General features: G+C 35.0%; 1 protein-coding gene, 1 non-coding gene and 1 pseudogene across 5 annotated transcripts in view; 1 reads left to right on the plus strand and 2 right to left on the minus strand.

Moving 5' to 3' along the window:
* Window positions 1-26,393, minus strand: part of RC3H2 (ring finger and CCCH-type domains 2) — a 35,566-nt gene that overhangs the window by 5,103 nt on the left and 4,070 nt on the right. The window contains exons 3-20 of one of the 4 annotated variants that reach the window (XM_025051102.1): window positions 24,698-24,931; window positions 18,141-18,316; window positions 14,315-14,515; window positions 13,713-13,845; window positions 13,482-13,600; window positions 12,114-12,226; window positions 10,015-10,323; window positions 6,630-6,844; window positions 5,471-5,901; window positions 4,753-4,923; window positions 2,924-3,070; window positions 2,386-2,599; window positions 2,058-2,142; window positions 1,708-1,789; window positions 1,489-1,623; window positions 1,133-1,240; window positions 889-1,037; window positions 7-270 (exon numbers count right to left, since the gene is read on the minus strand). In XM_025051102.1, coding sequence (XP_024906870.1) covers window positions 75-270; window positions 889-1,037; window positions 1,133-1,240; window positions 1,489-1,623; window positions 1,708-1,789; window positions 2,058-2,142; window positions 2,386-2,599; window positions 2,924-3,070; window positions 4,753-4,923; window positions 5,471-5,901; window positions 6,630-6,844; window positions 10,015-10,323; window positions 12,114-12,226; window positions 13,482-13,600; window positions 13,713-13,845; window positions 14,315-14,515; window positions 18,141-18,316; window positions 24,698-24,931 — 3,218 coding nt within the window. In that variant the 3' untranslated portion in view covers window positions 7-74. Of the gene's footprint in view, window positions 1-6; window positions 271-888; window positions 1,038-1,132; window positions 1,241-1,488; window positions 1,624-1,707; window positions 1,790-2,057; window positions 2,143-2,385; window positions 2,600-2,923; window positions 3,071-4,752; window positions 4,924-5,470; window positions 5,902-6,629; window positions 6,845-10,014; window positions 10,324-12,113; window positions 12,227-13,481; window positions 13,601-13,712; window positions 13,846-14,314; window positions 14,516-18,140; window positions 18,317-24,697; window positions 24,932-26,393 lie in introns of those variants that run through there. The other 3 variants (XM_025051104.1, XM_025051103.1, XM_025051105.1) reach the window with 3 other exon arrangements.
* Window positions 13,931-14,041, minus strand: LOC112484849. Its single transcript, XR_003048257.1, has one exon. It is a non-coding gene; the product is annotated as a small nucleolar RNA SNORD90 (small nucleolar RNA).
* On the plus strand, window positions 16,366-16,474 carry LOC112484824 (annotated as a pseudogene).

Below are 26,393 nucleotides of genomic sequence, written 5' to 3' on the forward strand. Positions count from 1 at the left end.
ATATATTATATATATAAAAAGCTAGTGTAAATGCTTCCATGGTATGGTCACAAATTTGAAAGATGAACCTTCTTTCAGCTGTTAACCATCTTCCCATTTGCAACGGGTTTTAAAAAGTCGTTTTTATCTTCAGACATAACATGAGTTTTCAGAATAAGGTTGCCAACGCTGACAGATGTGGTGATGGGGAGGCAACTTGCATTGCTAATGGACACTGGGAGTGGCTGGCTAAAGCAAGAAGTTACTGGCAGAACTGTTTTTTGCTCCTCCCTGAGAGAAAATGACATTGAAAACAAATTAGCTTTAAGTGAAAACTTAAAACACACACAAAAAGTTGTACCCAACTTTAAGAGCCTCTAGCATGGCATGTCTTTAAAATTGAAAGGCATCAGAGGTCACTAACAAGGTCCCATTTTCCAGAAATTAAAATAAAAAATTAAAATATTGGTTAATTTCAGGCCAACAAACTATCAAGTTCAAGATTAGCCCATATTTTTTGCAGTAATTATACAAAATGGAAATATTAAAGCCAAGAAAACCTTGACATGATTTTTTAAAAGGGAAACCCTTTATCTAGGTTTTAATTCTCCATTTTATAGTCTATAAATTTGACTACCAGACTGAGGAAATATAATTTGATGCCAGAGCACAAAGGTTATTTTTTATCCCAAGAAAAAAGAAGTTTCGGGCCACTAAAATGGACTACTTTGTTGGTTCAAATTTACCTCTTCTTTCCTAAAAATTCAGACTGATCAACTCATTGCCCTATTACATAGATCTTCCCCAGAGGCTGAAAAAAAGCAAAAATGAGTTTAACGCTGCATCTATTTCTCTTTAACTATTCATGCCCTATGCCCACTGCTTATGAATTTTCTGTCTAACACTCACAGAATCACATGGTCTTCACCTAAACTCTGTCTCTTCTGCTCCGGTGGCTCCTTTTGGTGCTGTTGGACTGGATGCCCATTTTCTACTGCTGTTCCATTCAGCAACTGATCATTTTGCGAACTGATACCAAGCTGTATGTCCAGGATCTCCTAAGAAAATAAAATGTTAATCCTTCAGTGTGAAAGAATTTTACTTTAGTTTCCAATAGAATAAAGCCTCCTAAATATCTAATTGTAGTACTTACTTCAATTTGTTCACTCTGTCCATCAGGTTCATCAGTATCAAGTGCTGAAAGCTCTAACTCAATATCTCTATCAGGCTTCGTATCGGCCGCATCTTCTGTATAATCACTCTGAAATTAAAAAAAAAAAAATACTGATTGCATGTTTACCTGTGGAAACTGGGGCTTCCTAATGATTGATCTAAAAAATTATTTAAAGAATCAGGAACCATAATTCTATTGATACTTTAAGTTTTAAAAGCAATCGCCTATCAGAAAAAGGCACATTAAAATGCACTAAGTTATGGCATAAACCAATGCACAGCAATAGCAAACAACAAATACATTAAGCATGAAGCTGAGAGGTTCAGTTTCTTTACCTCTCCATTTCTCAATTCAATTTCCTTGCTTAGAAGATTTAGGGTAAGGTGACGGCCTTCATCTAGGGAATTCCACTTTTGTTGCATGGCCAGAGCATTGGCCTCCCTCTGAAGAAGCAATGAGTTACTCTTGGCCTACAGAGAAAAAAAAGTAAAGTTAGCCTCCAACCACCATTCTACTTAAAAAAAAAACTCAAAGCCGAGTAACACAAAGCCTACCTGCTGAAGTTCAATGCTTAAAAGATCTCCAGTACTGGAATGCTTTCTATGACCAGATAAATCAGTAACAATAAATCTGTCCCTTTAAAGAGAAACATGTTTACTGTAAGAAAAGTGAAACGAGTAAAGCAACTATAGGAGTAATGACTACTCTCTCTATCTGCTTTATGTAACAGATCAACCCTAAAAGTGTCAGTCGTCATTCCAAATGTAAAATTTTTTTCATAAATTTGTTATATAGCTAAAACTAGCAAAGCACATTTTATAAATAACTGAAGGAAGAATGTGTACTCTGAGGGCACATGCAAGTCTGAGAACAGAGAATCCTAAAGAATTAAGAGTAATGTTACCTTTCAACATAATGTGCTGATGATGTGGCTTCGTTACCATATGAACTCCACCTTGAATCAACAGCATTGACATAAGGGACATAATCTATAGAAATGTAGAAACAATAATCAGAAAAGTGAAGAGTCAGTATTAGCATGTGATGAATACTTTTCAAAAAAAGTATCCAATTAGCCATGTCATCCCAGCTAAACCATTAATTATGAGTTTACTGTGGCTGTTAAACGAGGGGAACTTCTGTGCCTTGCAAAGTGAGGATTAAAAGCGCAGCGCCAGAACACAGCAGGTGAGGCCAGAACACAGCAGGTGAGGTATGAGTTAAATGATCACCTGATACGCTGATGGGCTTCGTTGCACTTCCTTGGGAAGCAGTGGCCTGGACAGGATCCGTGGTATGGTAACCTGTGCGCGAAGATCTGGAAATTGCACCCCATTTTGAGATGATAGGTCCATCGCTAAAAGGAATTATTGGGTCTTCTTCTTTTGCCCTTCTCTGAGTTTCAAATAAATGCACTCTTCTCTTAACATCTCCACTGTCCAGGTCCTGCATTAAACCAAAGAAAATCAGTAAAATGGTGGTAATTACTTCGGCTAGTAATAAAAACACGTGCTCTCAAAAGACATGTAATTAAGTTTTCTGGTAAACTTAACACTAGTTGTAGATCTCAATGATAATCTAACATCTATTTTAAACCACCGAACTATGCTCGAATAATTTAAACACTAAATGCAATTTATTTCAGACTTACCTAAATATAACTCTGTTGCTTACAGATGAGTTACACAGCAACAACATGAAGGTGAAAGCATTCGATCATTCTAAAACCTGAGTCAACATGCATGATATCCCCATGCCCCCAAATCATACCATTAATACAGCATTTGAATTAGCAATCACATCTCTGGGCTCTGAATCGATGGCATTTATACAGGAGCCTATGGTGCCACAAGACCAGGGAGAATAATGGGAAAGATGATCTTCTTCAAACTTTGTACCACTCACACTTTCAGAGAACTGATTAAAAAAAAAAAAAAGGCATAGCCAGTTAGTAAGAAACCTCAATCTATAAACTTGTAACTAATATAAACTATTACAGAATACGTAGGACTTCACAGTAAACAATTAAACCTCCAGTGACTAATATTAAAAACTGTCACAGGTAACAAATAGTATTTATATTATTTACTAAGAGAAAATAGAACATCTTCTCTTTTTACTTTGTCCTTTAAGTCTCATAAGGAACCCCTGACTGATACTATCAAAACCAATCAACGAATAATTTATAATATGCCTCTAACGTGGCGTGCGGCACTCCAGGAAATGAACACACACACACACACAGATCACAGACCATATCCTAAAGTAGTTGAACTGTGAGAAAAAAATAACAAGTGTAAATGAGGGAACTGCATGATAAACCACGCAGTATTAAATAAAGAACCAAAACAATTCAAAGGCGGCTCTGGAACCAGAAGGAGAAATGGATAACTTTTAAAGGGACTGTAAAGATGACTGTAGAATCAGAGTACTAAAGTTTAAGAATCTAGTTTACTAATTATATAGATAAGAAAACTCAAAGCCAAAAAGGTTAAATTATTATCCCAAGTCATTACTGATAATAGATCTGAATCTCAGGGAAATACTTATTTCCTAATACATAATATAAAAAAATATAAATACATTTTTCTGTGAAGCAAGTGGCAAATCTATCACTCTGCTGTCGGGAGGTTTAGCTGTTTTGAAGAAGTCTAAGTTAGACGAAACACATTTGGATTTAGTTTTAAAAATTCAATGGTTTACTGAAATATTTACGGATGAAAAAATATGATGCCTCGTATTTCTTCAAAATAATCTAGTAGGAAGAAGCTATACAAGAAACAAAATTAGCTGGGTTGATAACTGTGGAAGTTAGGTGATGGGTCCCTGGGGTTTATTATACTATTCTCTCTCCTTTTGTATGTTTGAAACTTTTCATAATAAAGAGATTAAAAAATTTTTTTTTCATACTGGAACCTCTAAGGATGGAAAATAAACCAAAAGAATTAAAAAAAAAATACTAATAGTGTGCTCTAGATATAACAGTACTGAAAACACCAGGATACAGTGAATTGATCCTGGACAAACACTTGTTTTATAATGACAAGAACATTAATTTACAGTGATATAAAACACCATGAATAATACAATAGGTATTTCTGCACCTCTTGCGAATTAGGGAAGAATATCTCGGACCAAGATTCAAATCCCAGCTACTTACAGGCTGAATTTATTACTTGGGCAAATTACTTAACTTCTCTGGGTAGAATTCCAAACCTGCAAAATATGGGTAACACCTGCCCCCTAAGGTTTTTGTGAGAATTAAACAACATTATGTAAATGTTTAATACAGTGCCTGGCATGGGGAGGTGCTCAATAAATGGTAGATATAAACCTTATTATTAATAAAAGCCATGAAAATAATGAGAACTATACAGCTGAAAAAATTTTGAATTCTTAGTAGAAAAAGGACTATGATTTTATGATCTTCAGAGTCTTGTAATTTCTAGTCACAGTGCTTACATACTCAATGATTATTACTCAACTGCACACCAAATGATTGCAAAATATCCAACACAACTAATCCTGGTTTGAGTGAGTGCCCTGAAGTCAGCTGTTTGACCTACTCCTGCCATACCAGTGATTAAAAACTTTCTTACATCAGTGCGAAAGTCTACACTGAATAGAGGAGAAGGTGGTGTTGGTGACTGTGTTGCCACAGGAAGAGTTGAAGAAACAAGAGGTGCTTTCTGAGTGTGGTACTGTGCCCACTGTTCTGGTTTTCTTCTTAGCTGCTCCTCGCAACTGGTCTTCAAATGACCACAAGGTTCCTAAGGGGGGATAAAAGAAACAATCTTAATCATCTAAGGAGTAGTAAATTAATTTAACTATGCTCTGAGGAAATAACATAAACAATTTATTATATTTTGGATCCAAAAAAATAAATACAATAGGGAAGTCACCCTAGCTTATTCTCTACATGCTTAAATGAAAGGTTAGTACTTAGCCAAGCGATGTTAAAAGCAAAATCTCAACATACTTTTGGGGTTTAGGAAATTCATTTGTAGGTATGCATGTGGGGATACTGAAAATAGGCCCTGTCCTGGCATTTTGAAGATTTACCTTCCCATCAGTTTCCTATCCAAATAGCATTTATTGAGCATTAATGTTTTTTCTGATTTAATCCTCACTACAATAGTAGGTACTACTATTATTTCCATCAAACATGAAAAAACCGACATAGAAAAGTCAAGTACCTTCCATAAGTCACACTGTTAGTAAGTGGAGGAGCCAGGATATACACCTGGGTGGTCGCACACCAGACACTGGGCTCTTAACCCTACACTACGGCAACATCCCTATTCCATCATCACTTACCCTTGGTAAAGGCACAGTTGTCCTTGGTTCACTTGGTGGCTGACAAGCCACTGAATAATACCCATCTAAGGAGTTATATCTTTCTCGCAAAGACGTCTGATAGACAGATGAGTGCATTACATCCATTGGAGGTAAAGAATTGCTTCTAATAATGTCATCTCGTTGGTACATAGGCGGACGCCAGATGCGCCTGCTGTCGTACACAGGGGCATACATTCCAGAAGGTACTGGAGGAACTGGTCCATATGGCTGCGGAGGAGGAGGTTGATAAGGAGAATTCATTCGATCTCGAGGGGAAAATGTACTGTAATGATCGGCATATGGCATAGAAGCAGGTGGGAGGGAGGACTCTGGAACATTATTGGACCTCACAAAGCGAGGAACACAGGGAGCCACACCAGCTGGTACCGTTGGAGGTGGTGGGTAGTATCCTTGAAAATTGGAAAGAGGAATATTTAATGTAATCTTAGCAAAATCCAACATCTTATAATGGTTTAAGTCTAAAGCAGTCTTTAATGTGGGAAAATAAAATAAGCTTTGCCCCTACTTTAGTTACCTCCACTTTCTTTTTAAATTTATTTTATTTATAGTTGACATACAATAGTTACCTCCACTTTTGAAAGAAACTATATACTTTCAAGATATTACTATATGAAAATCATTAACATTCAAAACTTTGCTAAACTGCTCCTAAAAACACATGACAAAGCAATTAACAGATGGCTGGTAAATTTCCTTCTAAGGACATCTATTGCCACAGGTTTTGGGTTAAGTAATTATGGTTACATCACTGCTTCTTAATCTTGTTGGGAACAGAGGTTAAAGACCTCTTTCGAAATCTATATTATGTGATTGTCTTTCCAAAATTACACCAAAGTATATAAACCAAACATTTGCACATCATTTCAGAAGATTTACAGAACTCTCTGAAGCTCATTCATGGACCCTATAGTTGATTCATAAAAATGAGAAATTTAAAACTATTGGCATGTAGAATCACAGATTTTTAGGGCAGGAAGAAAACTTAAGAGTAATGTAGTCTAAAGGATTAATTTTTAATATAAATATTCTAGACAAATATAAATGATTCACTTACTTATCTAAAGGCAACAAATGTTATATCACAGTTTTTTCCTAAGAATTTTCTAAAATTACTTACCTGTCTGTGGGTACTGTGGGACTTCAAAAGGTATCTGAGTCCTTGGATCTTGAATATACTGAATGTTTTCAGAATGCTGAGGATATACCGGTACTCTAGTTATAAATGGGCTGGATTTTGGAGGCACAGAATTCAGTTCTGTTCCAACATTACAGGGCCCAGCTGAGGTAGCCGCTATATTACTTACAGGCGTCTTGGGTGGAGAACTAATTTTGCTGGAGAAAAAATTAAACAAGGGAAATGATAAATCATTGTCTATGACTGTTAAGTCTTCCTCAGTAGGATTTTTTCATAAAATTACGAAGTAAAACCACTAACTGAAAGATACTTTAGGGGTTTTCATATTGACAAATAAGGCAATGAATTTCCTTGCCATTTCACACTGCTAATTCATAGCCTCATAGTAACAGATCTCATATTCTGGTGAGGGCAAAAAAAGAAATAAACAAATCTCAGGCATAATGTGACCCATCAGTCCCTTTTCACTCATTCTCTGAAGGAAGATTTTTCCTATTGGAAATTTAAAAATAAAAAGCCCTTTTCAATTAATTCCAACAGAAACAATACAGTCTACCAGTAGAATCCTTTGGGATAAAGCAGACAGACATATAAAGGAAGGGTTGTTACTATTAAGTGTGATTAGCTGAAATGTAAACACCTTGAGGAAAAGCTATGTTGTCCACTTTGTTAACTGCTACTTCCCCAGAAACTAGAACAGTAAGAGGTACTCAGTATATATTTGTTGGACAAATAAGTAGTTCCTGCCACATAGTAGATACTCAGTAAATATCTGTTAAACAAAATGCTGATGAAATGGTTACTCATTAAATGAATGCAAAATACACAAAGTTTTAATATATTTTTTTAAACACAAAGGATTTTCTTCATTGAATCACCAAGCAATCAGTTCCACAGGATCTCACCAAGGCTTTTAACAAGTCAAACTTTGGCAGAGCTTAGATATATGGTGATTCAAGAAAAATGATCTTGCTAATGATGTAGGAATTCAAAACGTTGCATCCTGACTATATTAGGTTTTCTCAAACTAAACGACGAGGACAATGGGCTATCTCTAAGTCTAGCACAGCAGATTAGCCTAGCAGATGTTTACCTCTATGTGTAATTGTGCATTAAAATGTAGAAAATAACCGAGAAACTATGGGTAATAATATTGGGTAGAAATGCATCGGCTTAGAGTTTAAAGGTATATTGGGCTGTGCTTATTCTCTGAAGTTAAATAAAGGCAACAAAGAAAATTACTAAGATTTCCTTATAACAGCAACACTTACTGAGCAATATACGGTAAATATGTCAACTCTAAGATGACAAATTCTTAGACTTGTCAGGAAAAGGGCATCAAAATCCATGACAAGGTTCATGGCCTCATGAAATCATGCAGCTATCCCAAAAATTCAGACCTAAAGAAAAGCTTTCAGCTGCATTTTAGTCAGACAACTAGATCACTACAGCTATATCCCACATGACTTCCAGGATTCTAGGCTCTCCTTTGCAGCAGCGCCTCTCGTACCTATATGCTTTTTCCTGTGTGGTTTTCTCTATTGAGAAGGCCCTCCCTTCCTAACTCTCTAATCTTTTGGAACTAGCTCAGGTGTCATTACCTTATCTCTGAAAATGCTTCCACAATAACTCCCTAGAGAATTATTCTTTTTTAAATGTTCTAATAACACTTGGAACACAACTCCATTATAGTACCTTTCAGAATATATTATATGGAAGCTGTGTACATTTGTCTCTCAAACTACACCAGAAGACCTTTAGAGGCAGGGAGTTTATCTAGTTCATATTCCTTAGCTACACAAATTAGCCTGGTGTTTGCTACACAGAAGATCCATAATTTTTGAATGAATAAATAAATGATTTATTTATTTAGATTATTTTAAAAAGTTTTTTCTCCTAGTCATTTTTTTAACGAGATATAATTCATCCTTTTAAGGTATACACTTCAGTGAGTTTTGGTATATTCACAAAGTTATGCAACCATCGCCACTATCTAATTTTAAAACATACTCATTGCCCCTGGGAGAAATCTGTACTCATTAGCATTCACTCCCCATCTTTTTTCCTCCCCAGCCCTAGCCCCTAGTAACCACTAATCTACTTTGTCTGTATGGATTTGCATATGCTGCACATTCACATATATGGAATTATACACTGTAGCTTTTTGTATGTAGCTTCAGTATCACTTCATTTACGTAAATACTATCTCCAAAGCTTTATTATCATACATTTCTTAAAGGCAGAACAATCTTATACATCTCATATATTTTCAAGAGTGCCAAGAACAGAACTCAGAATGAGTACACAGGTAACATTTGCTAACTTGACAATATTCTTTGATATATCATTTCTAAAATCTCCCCCAGGGAAGATGACAAATATCCTTTAATAAACAAATTTCCCTTATCACATGCTAACTGCAGAAATAAAGAATATAAATGCTTACCTACCTATCATTTATTATATGAAATCACTAGCAGTTTACAATGTCTAACATGCTTTTCTTCTAGAAAGCATACACTAGATACTGACACACTATTTATGGATAAACTGAACATGCTTTAACTCAGATTTTAAGACTCTAGAAGAATACCAAAACATGAGATTTTAGAGAAGTAACTTTTCAGATCACCTGAAAGTTTTAAAACTTTGTCTTAAAGCACCAAAACCCCTTTACTAGCCAAATTAAATTTTATGCTGAAGCCCAACAACAATAATAATGGAGACAATAATAACAGATATTTGCTGAGTGGTTTGCGGCAGGTGTTGTTCAAAGCACATTGCAGTATTAACTCATTTAATCCTCATAAGCAACATACGAAGTAGGAACTATTACACTAATTTTACAGATGACTAAACTGAGGAAGACAAATTAAGTAACTGGCGTAAGATCAAACAGCTAGGAAACAGTGAGCCAGAAATTAAACCCAGAGTCTGGCTCCAAAAAGTCTCCTCTTAACTTCTATACATCATTACAGAGTTTAAAGTAGAACTATTCTGATTAAAACGGAAGCTGGAGACTAAAGTATCTCACCTGCTTAGGTTTCTACTTAGTTCCTTTCTGGTACCTCTATGGACTCAATCCTAAAGTTCAAGAAAATAAGATGCGAAAAAAATCATTCTAGTCCAACCTCTTCAGTTTATAGCTGAGGGAAACAAAACTCAGCTGAAGTGGCTTTCCTAGGTCATAAAGCTATGCAATTGTGGAGCCAGGACTAGAACTCAAATTTTTTGTTATTTAGTGCTTTTTCTACATGAAACATTTTGCATAAAAATTCTATTAACTGCTTTTCTTCAGGATAAAAATACTCAGATGATCCTAAAAAGGCCAAGTAATTCATATTAAGCACTTTTACCTACTACTTACTTTTCAGTTACAGACTCTGAAGAAGGCCCAGGAGCGCTCTGACCATTAGTGCCAACCTTCCCCACCTTCTTCACAGTCTCCAGAGCTCTTAATGCACTGTCAGCATTACGTGGGATTAGCTGGGAAACACTGTTTTCTGCATTTGAAATTCCGTTTGTACTTGGAACAATTTTCCCCGTTGTTTCAGTACTTCCTATGACAGAAATGACATTTCCGGCTGTGGTTGTGACAGTGTTGTTTACACCAACTTTATTTAGAAGAGGAAACGTTCTTACAGTTGCATTGATCTTTTTGTTCCTTAATCGATACCTGTTTCAAAAACAATCAACATATTGGTGAAAATTTCACTAAAGCTTTTCCTGGAAAAAAAAAGGCAATGAGAAAAAATTAAAAAAGGAGGAAACAGCTTTGAAAAAGTTCTTTCAGCTATCATATACAGTCTACATCAAACTCTGCTCTGATAGATGCCACATGAAAATATATATGTCATTTACACACACACACACACACACGTTTATCTAGGCACTTAATAAATATAGCAAGCAAAGTACACATGTATTCAGAGAAGCCTTTTGAGGGAGTGGGAGGAGATCCTTTTGAAAATTTCGTCTAACTGGAATATAAAGTGTAGTATGTAAAAATGAAAGAAACCATATGACTTTAGTTGGGAATGTAGAATGAGAAAAAGTATGCAAGAGTTGAAAAAATTCTCTGTTGTTAACGAGTTGTTAAAGCATTATGTAATTTTAAAGAAATAAAAAAACAAAAATTCATTCCTAAACATTACGCCAAAATATAGAAAATAAGTGTTATATTTTTCAGATTAGTTTATGAGATTATCTCAGAAAGGTAGGCATAGACTATGTGATGCAGGCTCTTATAGACATAATCTAGATTTTATATCCTTAGCCACAAGGTAATGACAAAACAGATCTAAGTTTCTCATTACCTGCATTGAGCCTTATGGCAAAGTTCTCCCTGTTTTGTGAGGAACAATGGGATTGTGGGTGGGCAACAGTAACTGTAAGAAGACTAGTTAGGAGGCAACTGTGGATCAAGAAAAAGGGATGACAGCTTGGATTATAAGGATGGAAAGAAGAGAGAAAGAGTTAAGAATTATATAGGCAGCTGAAGTGATAGAACTTGGTGACTAAGCCAAGCCGGTGAAAACTGGCGAAGATGATTCCTATATGACATGACACGTTAACTGGCTGGACCTGGGTACTGGTGCAGTTGAATGGAAGGCAGAAGAGGAGGACGTAAAGGAGGAGAAAATTAGCTCAAATTGAGTTTAAGTTGTCTAAAAACAAAAGAGAGCTGTCCATTAAGAGCTGATACACAGTCCAGTTGTTCAGTAGAAAGGCTGGGATCAATTTCTTGGTGAAATCTCAAAGAGTGTTTTGGTTAAAAAACAACAAACACTCAGACAACACATAATATAGCTTCTATCCTTTGACTTTTATATTTGGGATAAGTGGACAAAGAAAAAGGAGTTACCCATAAAAGAGGAGAAAAAGAAGACACATAAAAAGAATGCTAAAAAGACCAAAAAAGGGGTCAAATATGTGGTGACGGAAAGAAATCTAACTATGGGAGGTACACACGCAATGTAAATATATATATGCCTTACTGTTAAAATGTACAGCTGACACTTACCAGATTTCATTAACCAATGTCACCATTAAAAAAATTAAAATAATAAGGAAAAAAAAACGACCAAAAGCCACAAAAATAAAATATACCTGCTTTATCATTTTACCTGGGCCTTTGCTATTATCTTCAACTGAACCTGAGCAAATAAGATTGTACACAGGAGCATTTTCATTCTATATGAAATTTTCATTCTATATGGGCTTAGCAGAAACATGTATTCCAGCTACACGACTGTCTAAAATATGCCCCTGAATAAGGTTCTAAGTCACTTCACATGTTAATCTTGCTCCCAGAAGCAACAAAGTATGTTTTCAAAAGAAAGGTTATTTTCTACAATGTGAATTTAGCTGCATCTTTGAAACTCATCACTAATTTTAAGATTGTATATAATATTTTCAAAATGACCAAAAATTAAACCCATATGAAAGAGAATTCTCCTAACTTACTTTTCAAGCTCTTCCTGAGAATGGGCAAAAGTACAATTTGTTCCTCGTGGACACCCTCCTTGTTGTCGCAGATCTCGGCACATACTAGTCTTATATTTGCTGTTTGGCTGGGGCTACAGAAAGAACATCAAGAGGTGGAAAGGTGAAGATTACAGTTGTTATTTACTCTAGGGACTTCGGAATTTCAGGATTACACCTTTAATTATTTTGCTTATTAGATAAGTAATTCTTGTGCTGTAACAATTACCATTCCATCATTCCCCATTAAGAATTATGTAGCATAACCCTGAGTTGGAATTTCAGACATTCCTTCTGAGGATTATCTGGAACTGGTTCAAATGTTATGTCTATTAATTTGTCAGGCAACACAATGCCCATGAAAATAAGAGATTTTCTCATCAATTCACTGCTGTTTTAAAGTTATGAAACCAAAATCAAATATAAAATTTTTAAAAACATTTAAAGGCCATAAGCTTGTTCATTTAAACTTTCCCAGGAAATGTAGTATACAATTTCTCCTGAAAGTGAAACATTAAGAAATACCAATTCATCTGTTAACTCTCTTCCGAGGCTTGGAGCTGTTTAAGTTTATACAATGAGGCAAAATATAAAAACTTCATCATACCTGCTATGATTTGCATCAAAATTGAAAAGTCATTGTTATTTTTATGATCTTAATGAAGATAAAACATTTATCTTTCAGTTAATATTTAAATATTATAATGTCTTCTAATAGAGTAAGGATAGAAGATGAAAAGATCACTTTGGAGTAGATCTGATCCCAGCTCTGTCACTTATTGCCACCATGGCCTTAGATATGCTATTAAACCTCTTTAAACTTCAACTTGGGAACAGCATATATCTTGTATGTGGTTGTGAGGATTAAAAATAATATGTGTAAAATATTGAACACAGGGACTGACTCATAGTAACTTAACGAATGTTATCATTCAAATAAAAGATTTATACTTTAAATAACTCCTAAAGTACACTAAAATATTTTTAAAATTCAAATTCCACACACGAATAGAAATTTTTTGTATGACAGCAATGAAGAAAAAAGTGACAATTTCCCCACATTAGAAAAGAATTAGACAAAATATTTGGAAGGCATCAATGATCCACATTTGGTCAAAGACATCTGCATTCAAGATACTATCAACTCACATTCAAGATACCATACAAACTGTTGCTGTGCTATGAATTATTTATCAGGTACGCTACAACTTGACTTTCTCCCAGAAGAACAGATAATATAAAATTATGAGAAAGTAGAGTGACATAAAGATTCCATTAACCAAAAAGCTTGTAAAGATGTTTAGGACGAAACTCTGCTAGAGATAACAGTAGTACATTAAATGTGCTTACCTGAGGTGTCTCATGGCCTTTTCTACTATAATTTTGTATGAAGTCCACAAGGCCATGAACCACTGTTTTAACAGCTACCATTGCATTTTCTAGCTGCTCCCAAGTTGGTGAAACAGCATCTAAAGCCGCCAAGGGGATGGGATGGAGGAGAGAATTTGTTAGCAGAAATTCTCTTGTGTCACTTACCTCAAAGTAGAAAAAGCATAAGCAATTGAGTATTTTCCCACATACCTGGATTGGGGTCTATGTTTGCAAGAAGCTCTAAATGAGGCCTCAGTCTATTTAAGTTAGCTGGGTCGCCTGTTCGTTGCAAAACAATGGTCAATTCCTGGACACTCTTTGCAAATGATTCTGGAGACTGCAACTAACAAACAGAAGATAGAATGGTTTTTACTCTGGTCCTTATAACATCTATATTCAAATGTTTTTATTTAATCAACAAACTGAACAGGTTTTCAAGTGTCTTCAGATTTCATAGTAGGAGTATCAACGATGAATTAAATTTTCACCTCAGAATCTGCCCTATGAAATTCATCATTAGACACTCAGAAAACTTATTTATAAGCTGTATGAGCTCTCCGGAGTCAGAATGTAAATATATAACAGACTTTGTAAGCCAGGCTGCTTTTATCCTGTATTTGCTCCCCTGCTGCCCCCTTTAGTTTATTTTGAAAGTTAAAAAATATTAATAAGAAAAAAAGATTAATTTATAGGACTGATAGTTAAAAACATAGGAATCTCCAACTGGTCGTCTCTTTAGTACCTTCAGGAGACTCCAGTACTCTCCAATGTTAACAGCAATGACAGAAATCAGCATCTCTACTTTCACGAACCTTATCAATAATAGACTGCATGTGTGACTTATGCGCCAAGTCACCATACAGAAGTGAGGACCACTGCTCAGGTGAAATACGGAGCCCTGCTTCCATAGCAATGTGAACAATTTGGGCATCGTGTTCTCTGCGTAATGCCTCATAACTCCGAAATTCCTCCTTTAGCTGCATCAGAGAAGAGTCTTCATCCCTTTTGGTAACCTAAAAAATAACGAGGAGAAAAAAAAAAAATCACCCATCAGAATTGGTGTGCTCTCCCTCCGCCCCCAACCAATTCTTTTTTTGGGGGGGTTGGAGAGGTGAGAGGGCACCAACTACATATCAGATACCACACAAAGAAGGTACAAAGAAGATAATGCCCTTACCACAAATTCTTTTGGGAACAAAGCAGAACTTTCATAACCTAATACATAGTCCTGCCTTTCTCCAATGAGCTCAGCAACTAGTAGGGAAGAGACTTATAAAATTATAGTATAAGCGCTATTATAAGGCTCTATAGCAATATGAAGGCAAGGCAATTAAATGACTGGTGGAAGATAGAGGGGGATCAGATAAGGCTCTCCCCAGCTGAAGGCTACACGAATCGAGTCCTGAAGAACAAAGAGGAGTTCTCCCAACAAAGGTGAGGAATAGAATTCTAAAAACAGTAGCAAGTGGTGAAATAGAAACATGAAAAAGCAGAACACACAGAATATAAAGGCTAACATGCAAGCTGGAAAAGAATCACAGAGGATCTTGGATACTATGATTAGCAATGTGGATACTACCCTGTAGGAAATGGGAAGCCACTGAGAGCTTTTAAGCAGAGGGGTGTCAGGATCAGCCCTGCCAACGAGTAGCAATATATTAACTCCATATGATGATTAAGAAATTTTCTGCCACCACAAAAATGATCATTAGGATATTTATACAGCTTTAATCTATACTTAAGTGATAAATTCAAAAGTTAGGAGTTTCATATGTCCTAGTAAAACTGTCTAATTAAACATGCAAGTACATGGCTAAATAATTTCCATAATAAAGGATACACGCTTACTTCTGAATGACTAAAACTTGCTAAGAAATTTGAAACTTAGGAATCAGAATACCTAAGACTAGTCCAGGTTCTGAAACTTAAATTAGACAAATCACTCAAACTATTTAAAACGATGATTTCCTCATGCGTACAATGAATATATCCCAGACCACCTCACTGGTTGTTTCTATTGCTGTTGCTGGCAATATGTCCCCAAGAACATGAAGATGAGGAAATCAAGTTATCATCTGAGAGGTAACTTAATAGTACCAGTTCACAATTCTCTTTGGGAATATATAAATATATTATAGGAAAGTTTGAGATCCCAACAATTCTAATCAACTTAAATCTTAGGTATAATTTAAGAAATGGAACAGTATAACTAGAAGTCACAAAAATCTATATTCTACATAACCTACTTAAAGAAATGCTGAGGAAACAAAAGGAGGAATTATCAACCTAAAAAGTAGAAAGAAGAAATCCAAAGAACGAGAGGATGGTAGCATGTATCCAATCACCAGGTATGGTACAGGTGCCTCCTGGGCAGCATCAGCATCTACCTACCTGAATAGTAAAGATGGACAAAGGTGGCTAAGAGAGCCTACACCCATTAAAATTCTATTAACATGCATCGAAATCACCCATAAAGTTTTAAAATTATAGCTGCAGGTCTACTAAATCAGAATCCTTGGCTTTGAAGACCACATAATTTAAAAATTATATATGAGGGGTGGTTCCATAGAGTAGTGGTTAGCACATCTGCTTTACACACAGAAAGTCCTGGGTTCGAACCCCAGCAGAGCCACAGCCCATACCCTGGGTGCGCACCGCGAGCGTGTGGGAGAAGATGCCCCACCATCAGAGATCCAGTTCTTAAGGGGAGACAGCAACATCCGTAGGTCAGGGGTGGAAGTGGCAGGGGGTAGATTAAAAAAAAATTATATATGAATGTTCAAGTCCTACAGGAGATACACTAAATCAGAATATCGGGGGATGGGACCCAGGAATGCATACTTTCAAAAACTCTACAGGTCTCATCTACGGCCATGCCACCCTGAACAAGCCCGATCTCGGAAGCTAAGCAGGGTCCGGTCTGGTTAGTACTTGGATGGGAGACCACCTAGGAAGACCAGGTGCTGTAGGCATAAAAAATAAAAAATAAGGGCTTGTAAGCTGACAAAGTCCTTGCAATCTGTGAGGTCAACCAAGGGGTGCCTCGCCAAAAAAAATTAAAATAAAAATAAATAAATAAAAACTACGGGTCTCTACAGGTGATTCTCCTGTGTACCTTCAGTTGAGAATCACTGCATTAAATATCAGAATCATTAACCTTACTTGTTCTAACTCCACACTAAGCAAGCAAAGGTTTGATACTCTTCTACAGAAAAATATCTACAACATGAGAATTCAAGTCATTTAATCATTATGAATAAAGAAAACGGATGATAAGTTAGGATGATGCTGTTCCTGAGGAAAGACTCTCCTGCGTGCATCCACAAAATTCAGGTCTCTAAGCCCATAAAGTCTAGGAAAAGACCTTTGACACAGTGACTTTACTAGAGTAAATGTCACCTGAGAGAGAGGCTTTTTGACAATTAAGTCAGTATGATGTCCTTTTATTCATCTAAACACTGCTATAACGTTTTAAACTACAGAGCAGTAAGTATGAAATGAGAGCATAAAGTTGAAATAAATTTTTAAACTAGTGTTATTAAAATGTCAGATATTAGTAGTAGCTTTAGATTTATGATAATCATAAACCACAAATCATGATACTGATGAGGAAAAATAAGTACATAATGTGAGAACCTACCAGTCACTTCAGGATGACAAATAATCTCTGTAACTTGGCTGCTTAGCCAAAAACATGATGTTTGAGGAACCAGAGATTCATTTCAATTGTTGCCCAAAGGAAAAAAATCAAGCATTATAACTATCAGGAAGATAGTGGCCAAGCCTCATTATGGAGACAAGTGAACACATTTGAACGTATTTCCATTATCACTTATATCTCAAACTAAGCAATGTGCCCTCACCTCCCCTGCTCCCCCCTCCCCCCGCCAAATAACAACAAAACCCCTTTTTCTGTCTATATTGTTTTTACCTTTGGGGCTATAAAACCAGTAAAATAACCTAAATAAGCTTTGGTTTCAAATTTAGATGTTTAACTTTCACAGACGCTAATGGGATGTTCAACTTCCAAGACCCAGCCAGCAACCTATACTCCTGTAACATGCAGAAACTTTAAGGATTCAGCCAACTTTTCTCTGTACCCGTCACCACCCATGAGCCTATTAGATGATGAAACTACAATTCTAAATATCTTGGGATTCTTTCCTGCCCTCTCCAGCAAAAACAAAACAAAACACAAAACAAAACACTACCCTAAATGCAGAGTAGGGCAATGGCCTCAAATTTTCACTCTCTAATTATCCCTAAGATAACATATAAGCCATCTTCAGATTAAAAGCTTTAGTGACACAGAGAATGAGATAAAAATAATGGGGAAGTTAAAACATTTACCTACTCCTTTTAAGTTTTCAGCGTAGTTCCTGACTCCCTTTTAAGAGGAAAGAATAAATGAATTGGGCTTCTTTAGTCCACTTTTATTATTCCAAGAGTCAAGTTTACCAAACTATTTCCTTATGGTGTTTTTTGTTATTGATATCTTCACATGTGTTCTTATTCTCAATAGGTAGCATCACAGATGCATTCTACCTTTGTGGGGCTCTAGCCTAGGTAACACTCATTCTGGGAAGCCTCTGTCCCACATACAGGCATGTAATGTTTAAATGGTTGCTTACTACTTACCTTAAAACAAGAAGCTCGATACAGTAGTTGCACAACATGACCAATACTTGTTTTTGATGCCTGAGGAAATCTTGGTTCTAGTCTTTGCACAACAAAAAGTACCAGAACTTTCCTTGAGAGGGCAGAACCATCTTCTAATGCCAGCAGCACCAGTTTCAAGGCCTCTTCTTGCATAGCTAGAAGGAACATGAGTTCATGATAAATGAGAAATCCTGCAGATCGCGTGCATCACAGACTTCTTTAGGTATTAGTTTACAGCAGTTTGTTATCCAGTCTGTGTTTGCACAAAAAGAGGACATCACACATAAACAAATACAATTTACTTAAAAAGTATAGTAGTCCGCTCTTATCTGTGGGGGATATGTTCCCAGACCTCGAGTGGATGCCTAAAACTGTGGACAGTACTGAACCCTATGTTTTTTTCCTATTCAGTAAGTCCTCACTTAACACCATTGATAGGTGCTGCAGCTTTAGACGTATGATGAAACCATAGGCTGACTGATACAAACAAGAGTTAAGTTCCTATGACATCTCATCCAAGTTATAACTAAACAATGTTATTTGAGGACCTGCTGTACATACATACCTATGATAAAGTTTAATTTATAAATTAGGCACACTAAGAGATTAACAATAACTAAAAATACAATAGATCAATTATAACAATATATTGTAATAAAAGTTATAGGAATGAGGTCTCTCTCTCAAAGTATCTTATTGTACTGTACTCACCCTTCTTGTGAGGATATGAGATGATACAAGGCCTACATGATGAGATGAAGTGAGATGAATGAGGCAGGCATTGTGACTTAGTATAAGTCTACTATAAAAGTTACTTGAAAATAAGTGACTAATGGGCGGATAGCACATACCGTGTAGATATGCTGGACAAAGGAAAAAGTCACAATGGCACAAGATTTCATCATGCTACTCAGAATGGCGTGTAATTTAAAACTTATGAATTGTTTATTTCTGAAATTTTCCATTTAATATTTTTAGACTGCAGGTAACTGAAACCACAGAAAGAGAAATCATAGATAAGGGGGGACTACTATAATCAAACAAAACATACTTCCTACTAAACGACCAATCAGAACACAAGTCAATAGAACTTAAATATATCTTCTGTAGGTACTTAATAATCAACTAATTAATGATAGTGTTAAAGTGAAAAAAAGTCCTCATTTATAAAAGACACACAGCTACTCCGACAAGAACACATAAAGGATACATAGCAGTCTTCCGATAAATGGTAATTTTGTCAATGCATGAAACATACTTGCCTGTCAGAACTATTTTGTATATAATTTTTAAGTGACAGTACCTCTGGATGCAATACCTATGGATTTATGTTGTTTTCAAGCCAGGGATATATACTATAATCTGAACCTAATCATGAGGGAACATCAGACAAACCAAATTAAGAACAGTCTATAAGATAACTAGCCTGTATTCTTCAAGAATACACACATTAGACAATGTAAGACTGAGGAATGGTTTCAGAATAAAGAATACTAAAAAGAGACATGACAAATAAATACGATAAGTAATCTTATATTGGAACTTATAAAAATCTCTTTTATATACAAATAAATACAATAAACAATCTTGGATTACAACAAAAACATCATTTATGACATTTATTTTCTTCCAAAAAAAAAAAGGAAGAAAAATAAATAGAAGAAAATAAATACCATAAAAGACATTTTTGGAATAATTTACAAAACTAAAATATAAATTGTAGATTGTAGTACTGTAGCAATGTTAAATTTTCTGAATTTGATAAATGTACTGTTATTATCTAAAATAGTAGTATCCTTGTTTCTAGGAAACACACAAGTATTATTGAGTAAAGGGGCATGAAATATGCAATCCTATTCTCAAGTGGTTCCAAAAAGAGAGGAGGGAATAATATAACAAATACAGCAAATTATTAAAAACTAGTAAATATGGATAAAGAGTATTCAGGAATTCTCTGTATTATTCTTGCAATTTTTTGGTGAATTTGAAATTATTTCAAAATTAAAATGTAAAAATATATTGGTTTTCCATTAAAACAATGAAGCGTTAGAGCACAGAGATCATGTGGAATCCAGATTAAAAATAAAACTCTTTTTCTCTAAGTGAGGCACTGAAGGCCAGAGAAGTTAGGCTAAGGTCAATGACTAGTTAATATCAAAATGTAACTAGAACCAAAGACTTTTTTTAAATTAAGGTAAAATTCACATAACATAAAATTAACCATCTTAAGGTATACAATTCACAATGTTGTAGAACCATCAACTAACTCTATCAACTAAATCTATCTAGTTCTAAGACATTTTCATCACCTCAAAGGAACTACATAGCAATTTGGCAGTCACTTCTCATACCCTCTGGCAATCCACTAGCCTGATGGGTAGTACTACTGATTTACTTTTGTGGATGCTGCACATAAATAGAATCATAGAATGTGTAACCATTTGTCTGGCTTCTTTCACTTAACATAGTATTTTCGAAGTTCATCCACACTGCAGCATGTTTCATCAGTTTTCACAACTTTGGCTAAATAATATTCTATTTATGGATATACCACATTTTGTCTATCCTAAGTTGGTGAACATCTGGATGGTTTCCACCTTTTGAGTATTTTAAATAATGCTGCTATAAACACTGATGTACAGGTATTAGTTTAAGTGCCTGTTTTCAACTCTATGAGGGTACAGACCTAAGAGTGGAGCTGCTGAGTCATACGGTAATTGTTTTAACTTTTTGAACTGCCAAATTGTTTCCTACAGAGGCTGCACCATTTTATATTCCCAAATTCTCCACATCCTCACCAACACTTGATTTTCCATTGTTTAAATTATGGTGAACCTAGTGGGTGTAAAGTAGTATCTCATTGTGATTTTGATGTGCTTTTCTTTAATTACTAATGACACTGAGCATCTCCTGCACTTTTCAGCCATCTATGTATCTTTTCTGGAGAAATGTCTATTCAAGTGGTTGGCCCATATTTTAATTTAGTTTGTCTTTCTTTGAGGTGAACAACCAAGGACGTTTGATACCTAGGTTAGTACTTCTTAGGTAAGGTAAATAAAAATAAAATATACAAAGGTAACATTCTAAAATTATATATAAATGTGGATTTTAAAAATTACTTTTCAACTGAACTTGTATTATGGAAAATTTTACACATATACAAAAGTAGAGCTAATATGCACCCATAACACAGCTGTTGCCAGTAAGGCTTCATCTTACTTCTTACCCATTTTTCTAGTGTTTTGGCTGGAGTGTTCTAATGTAAATCCCAGACAACATCCTTAAATAATTCTGAGAGTATTTCTAACACACAAGGAATTATTTTTTCAAATTTACTATAACACCATTACCCCATCTAAAATAAGTGATATATTTCCTTAACATCACCTAATACCCAGTCCACATTGAATTTCCTACCATTGCCTCAAAAATTTCTTTTTATAGTCGATTTCCTTAAATATCTAAGTCCATACATTGCTTTTGGGTAACATGTCCCCAGGCTTAAAAAACTATGCCAGTTCCCCCTGGCTCTCCATCTTTCTATGTAAAAGAAAATCTAGTATATTTGTTGATGAAACAATCATTTTTCTCAACAATTTACCACATTCTTGATTTGGCTAATTTTGTGGTTTAAAACTATGTTCCTTTATCTGTTTCATGTAAACTACAGGCTTAGTTAGTTTCAGGATGTTTTTCTTCTTCTTCCCCAAGCATACTTCTTATTCCATGTAGTACCATCAGGAAATGCATAAGGCCCAACTGTCTCACTTTAATAAGACTGATAAGTGGTTTTAGGCCTTATCCATCTATTATAAATTTTCCCAGCAACCTTTCTTCCAGTGGTTTTAACAGCTACTAATAATTCTTGCCCAGACCAATTAATTCATTTGATGTTGCAAATTTGTGATTTTTCTAATTTTAACATTTTTTTTCTAAGTTTATTAACTAAAAGAAGAACCTACCCCTCCACATCCTAATGGTTTGTAAAAGGCAAGGCAGAAAAACTGCTTGATTTTTTTCTATGCCTTTTCCAATTTTTAGAATGTGTTGGCACCCAAGCAACTGCCAACAATAACCAATTAATTTTTCTGCACTATCATTACAAAATCATGATTTTTTATATATTTTGTGTCTCAACCCATTAAATTATTCATTTTGATGTTCAAATTGTCTCCCACTTATATCCAGTGGGAGCCCCTTCAAATTCAATTCTATGTTCTTTTGACAAGATTCTAGATTTTTTTTAATAGCTTTTTTACTTTCTGGCATAAGACTTCTCAAGCTCTTTTTATACTTTTCTACCCTGGAAATGGAATCAGGCATTTATCTGAAGAGCCCTGTTTACTTTTTAGTGGTAAATGGTATTATTAAAGGCCAGAATCTAAGTGCTATGACTATCCATTACTTCTAAGCCATTTCTGTGGACAGATCTAAGGAACAGGTATTTTTCAGAAGATAATAAAATAAAATGAACAAGTCTATATTGCCAATTCAAATTTAAGACTACAGAATTTTTACATAAATTCTTTGATTTCAACTTGGATTTCTTTTTTTAAAATGCTGAAAATCTTGATTCCTGATGGCATTAACATAATTATTTGCTTTATTCTACAGTGTGTCTATATAATAGTTTCAAAATAGAATACCAAGAAAATTATCAACAGTGTAATGATGGAACACAATTTAGGATTTATTATGTATCCCCTGCTAGAGATATAAAAATCAAAATACTGTGTGTTCTAAAGTCACCTGAAAGAATTCAATCATGATAAACATGCTACCAATTTGATGTTTTAGCTTTTTTATTTTTTAGGTATTGATTTGTTTTACTCATTTTATTTAAATTTTTAAAATTTATTTTTACTAAAAATTGTTTTATAATTACATAAAACATTTACATGGCTGCAAAGTACAAAACCAAAGCCTATGGTTCTATGAGGCCTATGGCTTCTCTCCTTGTCTGCTTTATCTTGGTTCCCCCCTTCTCTACATAAGCTGATTATTTTTAATTTTTTTCCTACCACTGCTTCTTTTGGAAAATATAAACAAATAATAACGGTTGTCTCTCTCTCCCTTTCTTCGATAAAAGGTACTATGATAAGCACACTGTGCCGCACTTTGCTTTTCTTTAACTTAATGTATTTAGAGATCAAATGCAAGCAGAATATATACATTTTCCTCATTTCTTTCAATAAGCACATAGTATTCCATTGGAAAGACATACCAGGTCATTAAACCAGTCTCCTATTCACATTCAGATGGCTTCAGATGTTTGCTCTTACAAATAGTGCTTTATAACTTTGTGTGTCCTGTATTTTTTGCTGTATCTTTGGGACAGATTCCTAGAAGTGGGGCTGTTGGGGCCAAAAGGTAAATGCATAGGTAATTTTGCTAGATATTGCCAAATTCCTCTATAAGTTTGTACCACTTTGCATTCCCACCATTATTGGATGAAAGATCTGTTTTCCCACAGCCATGACAACAGAATATATTGTCAAACTTTTGGATTCTGCCAATCTGATAAGTGAGATATGGTATTTCAGTATAATTTTAAGGTATATTTCTCTTAATATGAAAAAGACTGAGTATCTTTTTATATGTGTGAGGGCCATTTACAATACTTTCCCCTATGAATTGTCTGTTTATATCTTTTGACAAATTTTCAATTGGGTGGTTAGTATTTTTCTTGAGTTTTTATAAGTACCTTAAATATTAGTTATAGTAGTGCTTTGTGTGTAATATAATACAAATATTTCCCCAAGTTTGTCATTTATTATGCTTCTAATTTTTTGTGACGCAACTTAAAAAAAATTATATAGTCAAATGTCACTCTTTCTCCTAGTGCTTCTGGATTTGGAGTCAAAGAGAAAAGTGTTTCCTACTCCAAGGTTATAAAGCAATTCACTCTTGTGTTTGTTTTTATTACTTATATACTTTATTTTTTAATCTTAAGTATTTCTGATCTATTTGGAATTTATGCAGCTTTGGAGTATAAGGAATTCATCCAATTTTATCTTTTTCAGTATGTCTATTCAGTTGTCCCAATAATACTAAACAAGTTTCTTCACAAAAATAAATCCTACTTGGACTGTAATTCCAAATCAGAAAGGTTAAACACTAAACATTCCAGAAGGCAACACAGGACAATATGTCATAATCTTGGTAAAGATTTTTTAAACAGAATGTAGATGGTAGTAACCATAAAGAAATCATCCCGATTCTTTAAAAAAAAAAAAAAAAAATTGTTTTCCAATTTTTAAAAAAGTTTGTTTCTTTTACTTACCACCTTAGGCCTCTAACTCAGTTTTCTAATTTGTAAAATTGGATCTGTCTCACCTCTCTTGAAGGCCATTGAGGATTAAATGAGAAACTTATTCTAAAACACATATAGCTTATGATAAACAAAACTGATTTATGTCAAGATTTCTATGTGTAAATAAAGGTGACTTGAGTCTGAGGAGTCTTACTTCCTCTAGAAATTGGCATCCTCTAATCCTGACAGCTGATAAGAAAGGCAAGATAGTGATCTATCTTACCTGGCCCTAGAAACTGGCATCCTCGAGCCCTGACCGCAGCCCATAAGTTGGCAGACAACTGCTGAGGGTTCTGGTGTTGTAATATTAGTTCCGTTACAGTTCTTTCTCCCAGGGAACGGGCTGCTCTCATGGCTCTTACTCGACCTTCTTCCTCTACCAGTTGACAGTTTACAAGTGTCACCAGTTTCCTTTGCATTGGACGACTCAGTGCACTCTGGTTCAAACTAGCTACACCTTTAGGAAAAAGAAAACAATGAAAACTAAATTTTTTTCAATTAAAAAAGGTAAGACAATTTTTATTATCTCTATTTATTAAGCCACAATTCCTAATGAGTCCCTTGTAAGGGACTTTCATTTTTTAAACAAGTATTCTGTCTCTGTTTATTACTGTTCTGTGGTAATAATAATTTAATTTTTAGTTGCTTCAAATTTTACACAGGTATCCTGTTCTCTAGGTTGTATGTATCTCTCAAAAGAGAGTACTTTGAGTTTATTTAATCTATTCTCCATTTTGACTAAAACTACTACAGGTAAATTTAAAGTTGAATAAATGAAAAATCTAATCTGAAAGTAATGATTAATAACAGCTCTTGTTTACTGTACACAAGACATTAAGAACACTGCTTAAGGGCAAGATTTTATTCCATTTTCCCAATTCAAGGATATCGCTCTAGCAATTCTCGTCTCTCTCCCTTATCGTCAATTTTTCCCTTCCAACTTGATCATTTCCATCAGCATACAATCAGAACAAGCAAGTTATTATTTCACCCACCTTCAACTTTTTTTAATCATCACTCTTCTACCACTTCTGCCCCATTTCTTTCTTCTCTTTTGTAGCAAATGCTCTGAAGTTGTCTATATTCACTATCTGAAGTTCCTTGCTTCATAATCTTTAAAACCTATTCTAGTCAAGTTTTTGCTACTATCACTTGACCAAAACTGCTCTTGTCATGACAATTACTTCTACTTTGCTAAATCAATGGTTAATTCTTAATTCTTCCCTTACTTGACTTTTCAACAGCACCCAACACAGATGATCGCTCATAACTTCTTTAAACACTTTTCTTTACCTGGCTTCCAGAACATCCCATTTTCTTAGTTTTCTTCCATCTTTTTTCCCAGTCTTACTTGCTGATTTTGTCCTTTCTTCTTGTCTTCTTAATGTTAAAGAAACTTAGTACCCAGTTTTTGTTTTCTTCTCTATTTACACTCACTATTTAGGTGATCTTATCCAGTCATATTGCCTTGAGATCTACATTTCAATGATTATACATCAGTGACTCACTCCCAAAATTACACCTCCTATACCTCATTCCTTAACATATATCCACTGGTCACTCAGTAGCACCCAAGTAAAGATCTGACAGCTCAAAATTAATGTGCCCAAAATTGAATTCCTGATCTTCCTACCTAAACCTGATCTACCTACAGTATTTCTCATCTAAATTGATGACCTCTTTTTTCTTGTGCTCAGACCCCAGACCCGAGTCATACTTGACTCTGCTCTTTCTCTCATATCCTACATCCAATAATTGAGGAAATCCTCTTGGCTCTATACCTTCAAACTATAACCAGACTATCCACTTCTCACTATCTCCACTGCTATCATCTTGTTCCATCTGATTAATAACCGATGCTCTGTTTCTACCCTAGTCCTTCTATACTGAGTTCTCAACAGAGCAGCTGGAATGATCCT

Source organism: Pteropus alecto, unplaced genomic scaffold, assembly GCF_000325575.1.
Source record: "Pteropus alecto unplaced genomic scaffold, ASM32557v1 scaffold67, whole genome shotgun sequence".
In the NCBI taxonomy this organism is placed as follows: domain Eukaryota; kingdom Metazoa; phylum Chordata; class Mammalia; order Chiroptera; family Pteropodidae; genus Pteropus; species Pteropus alecto.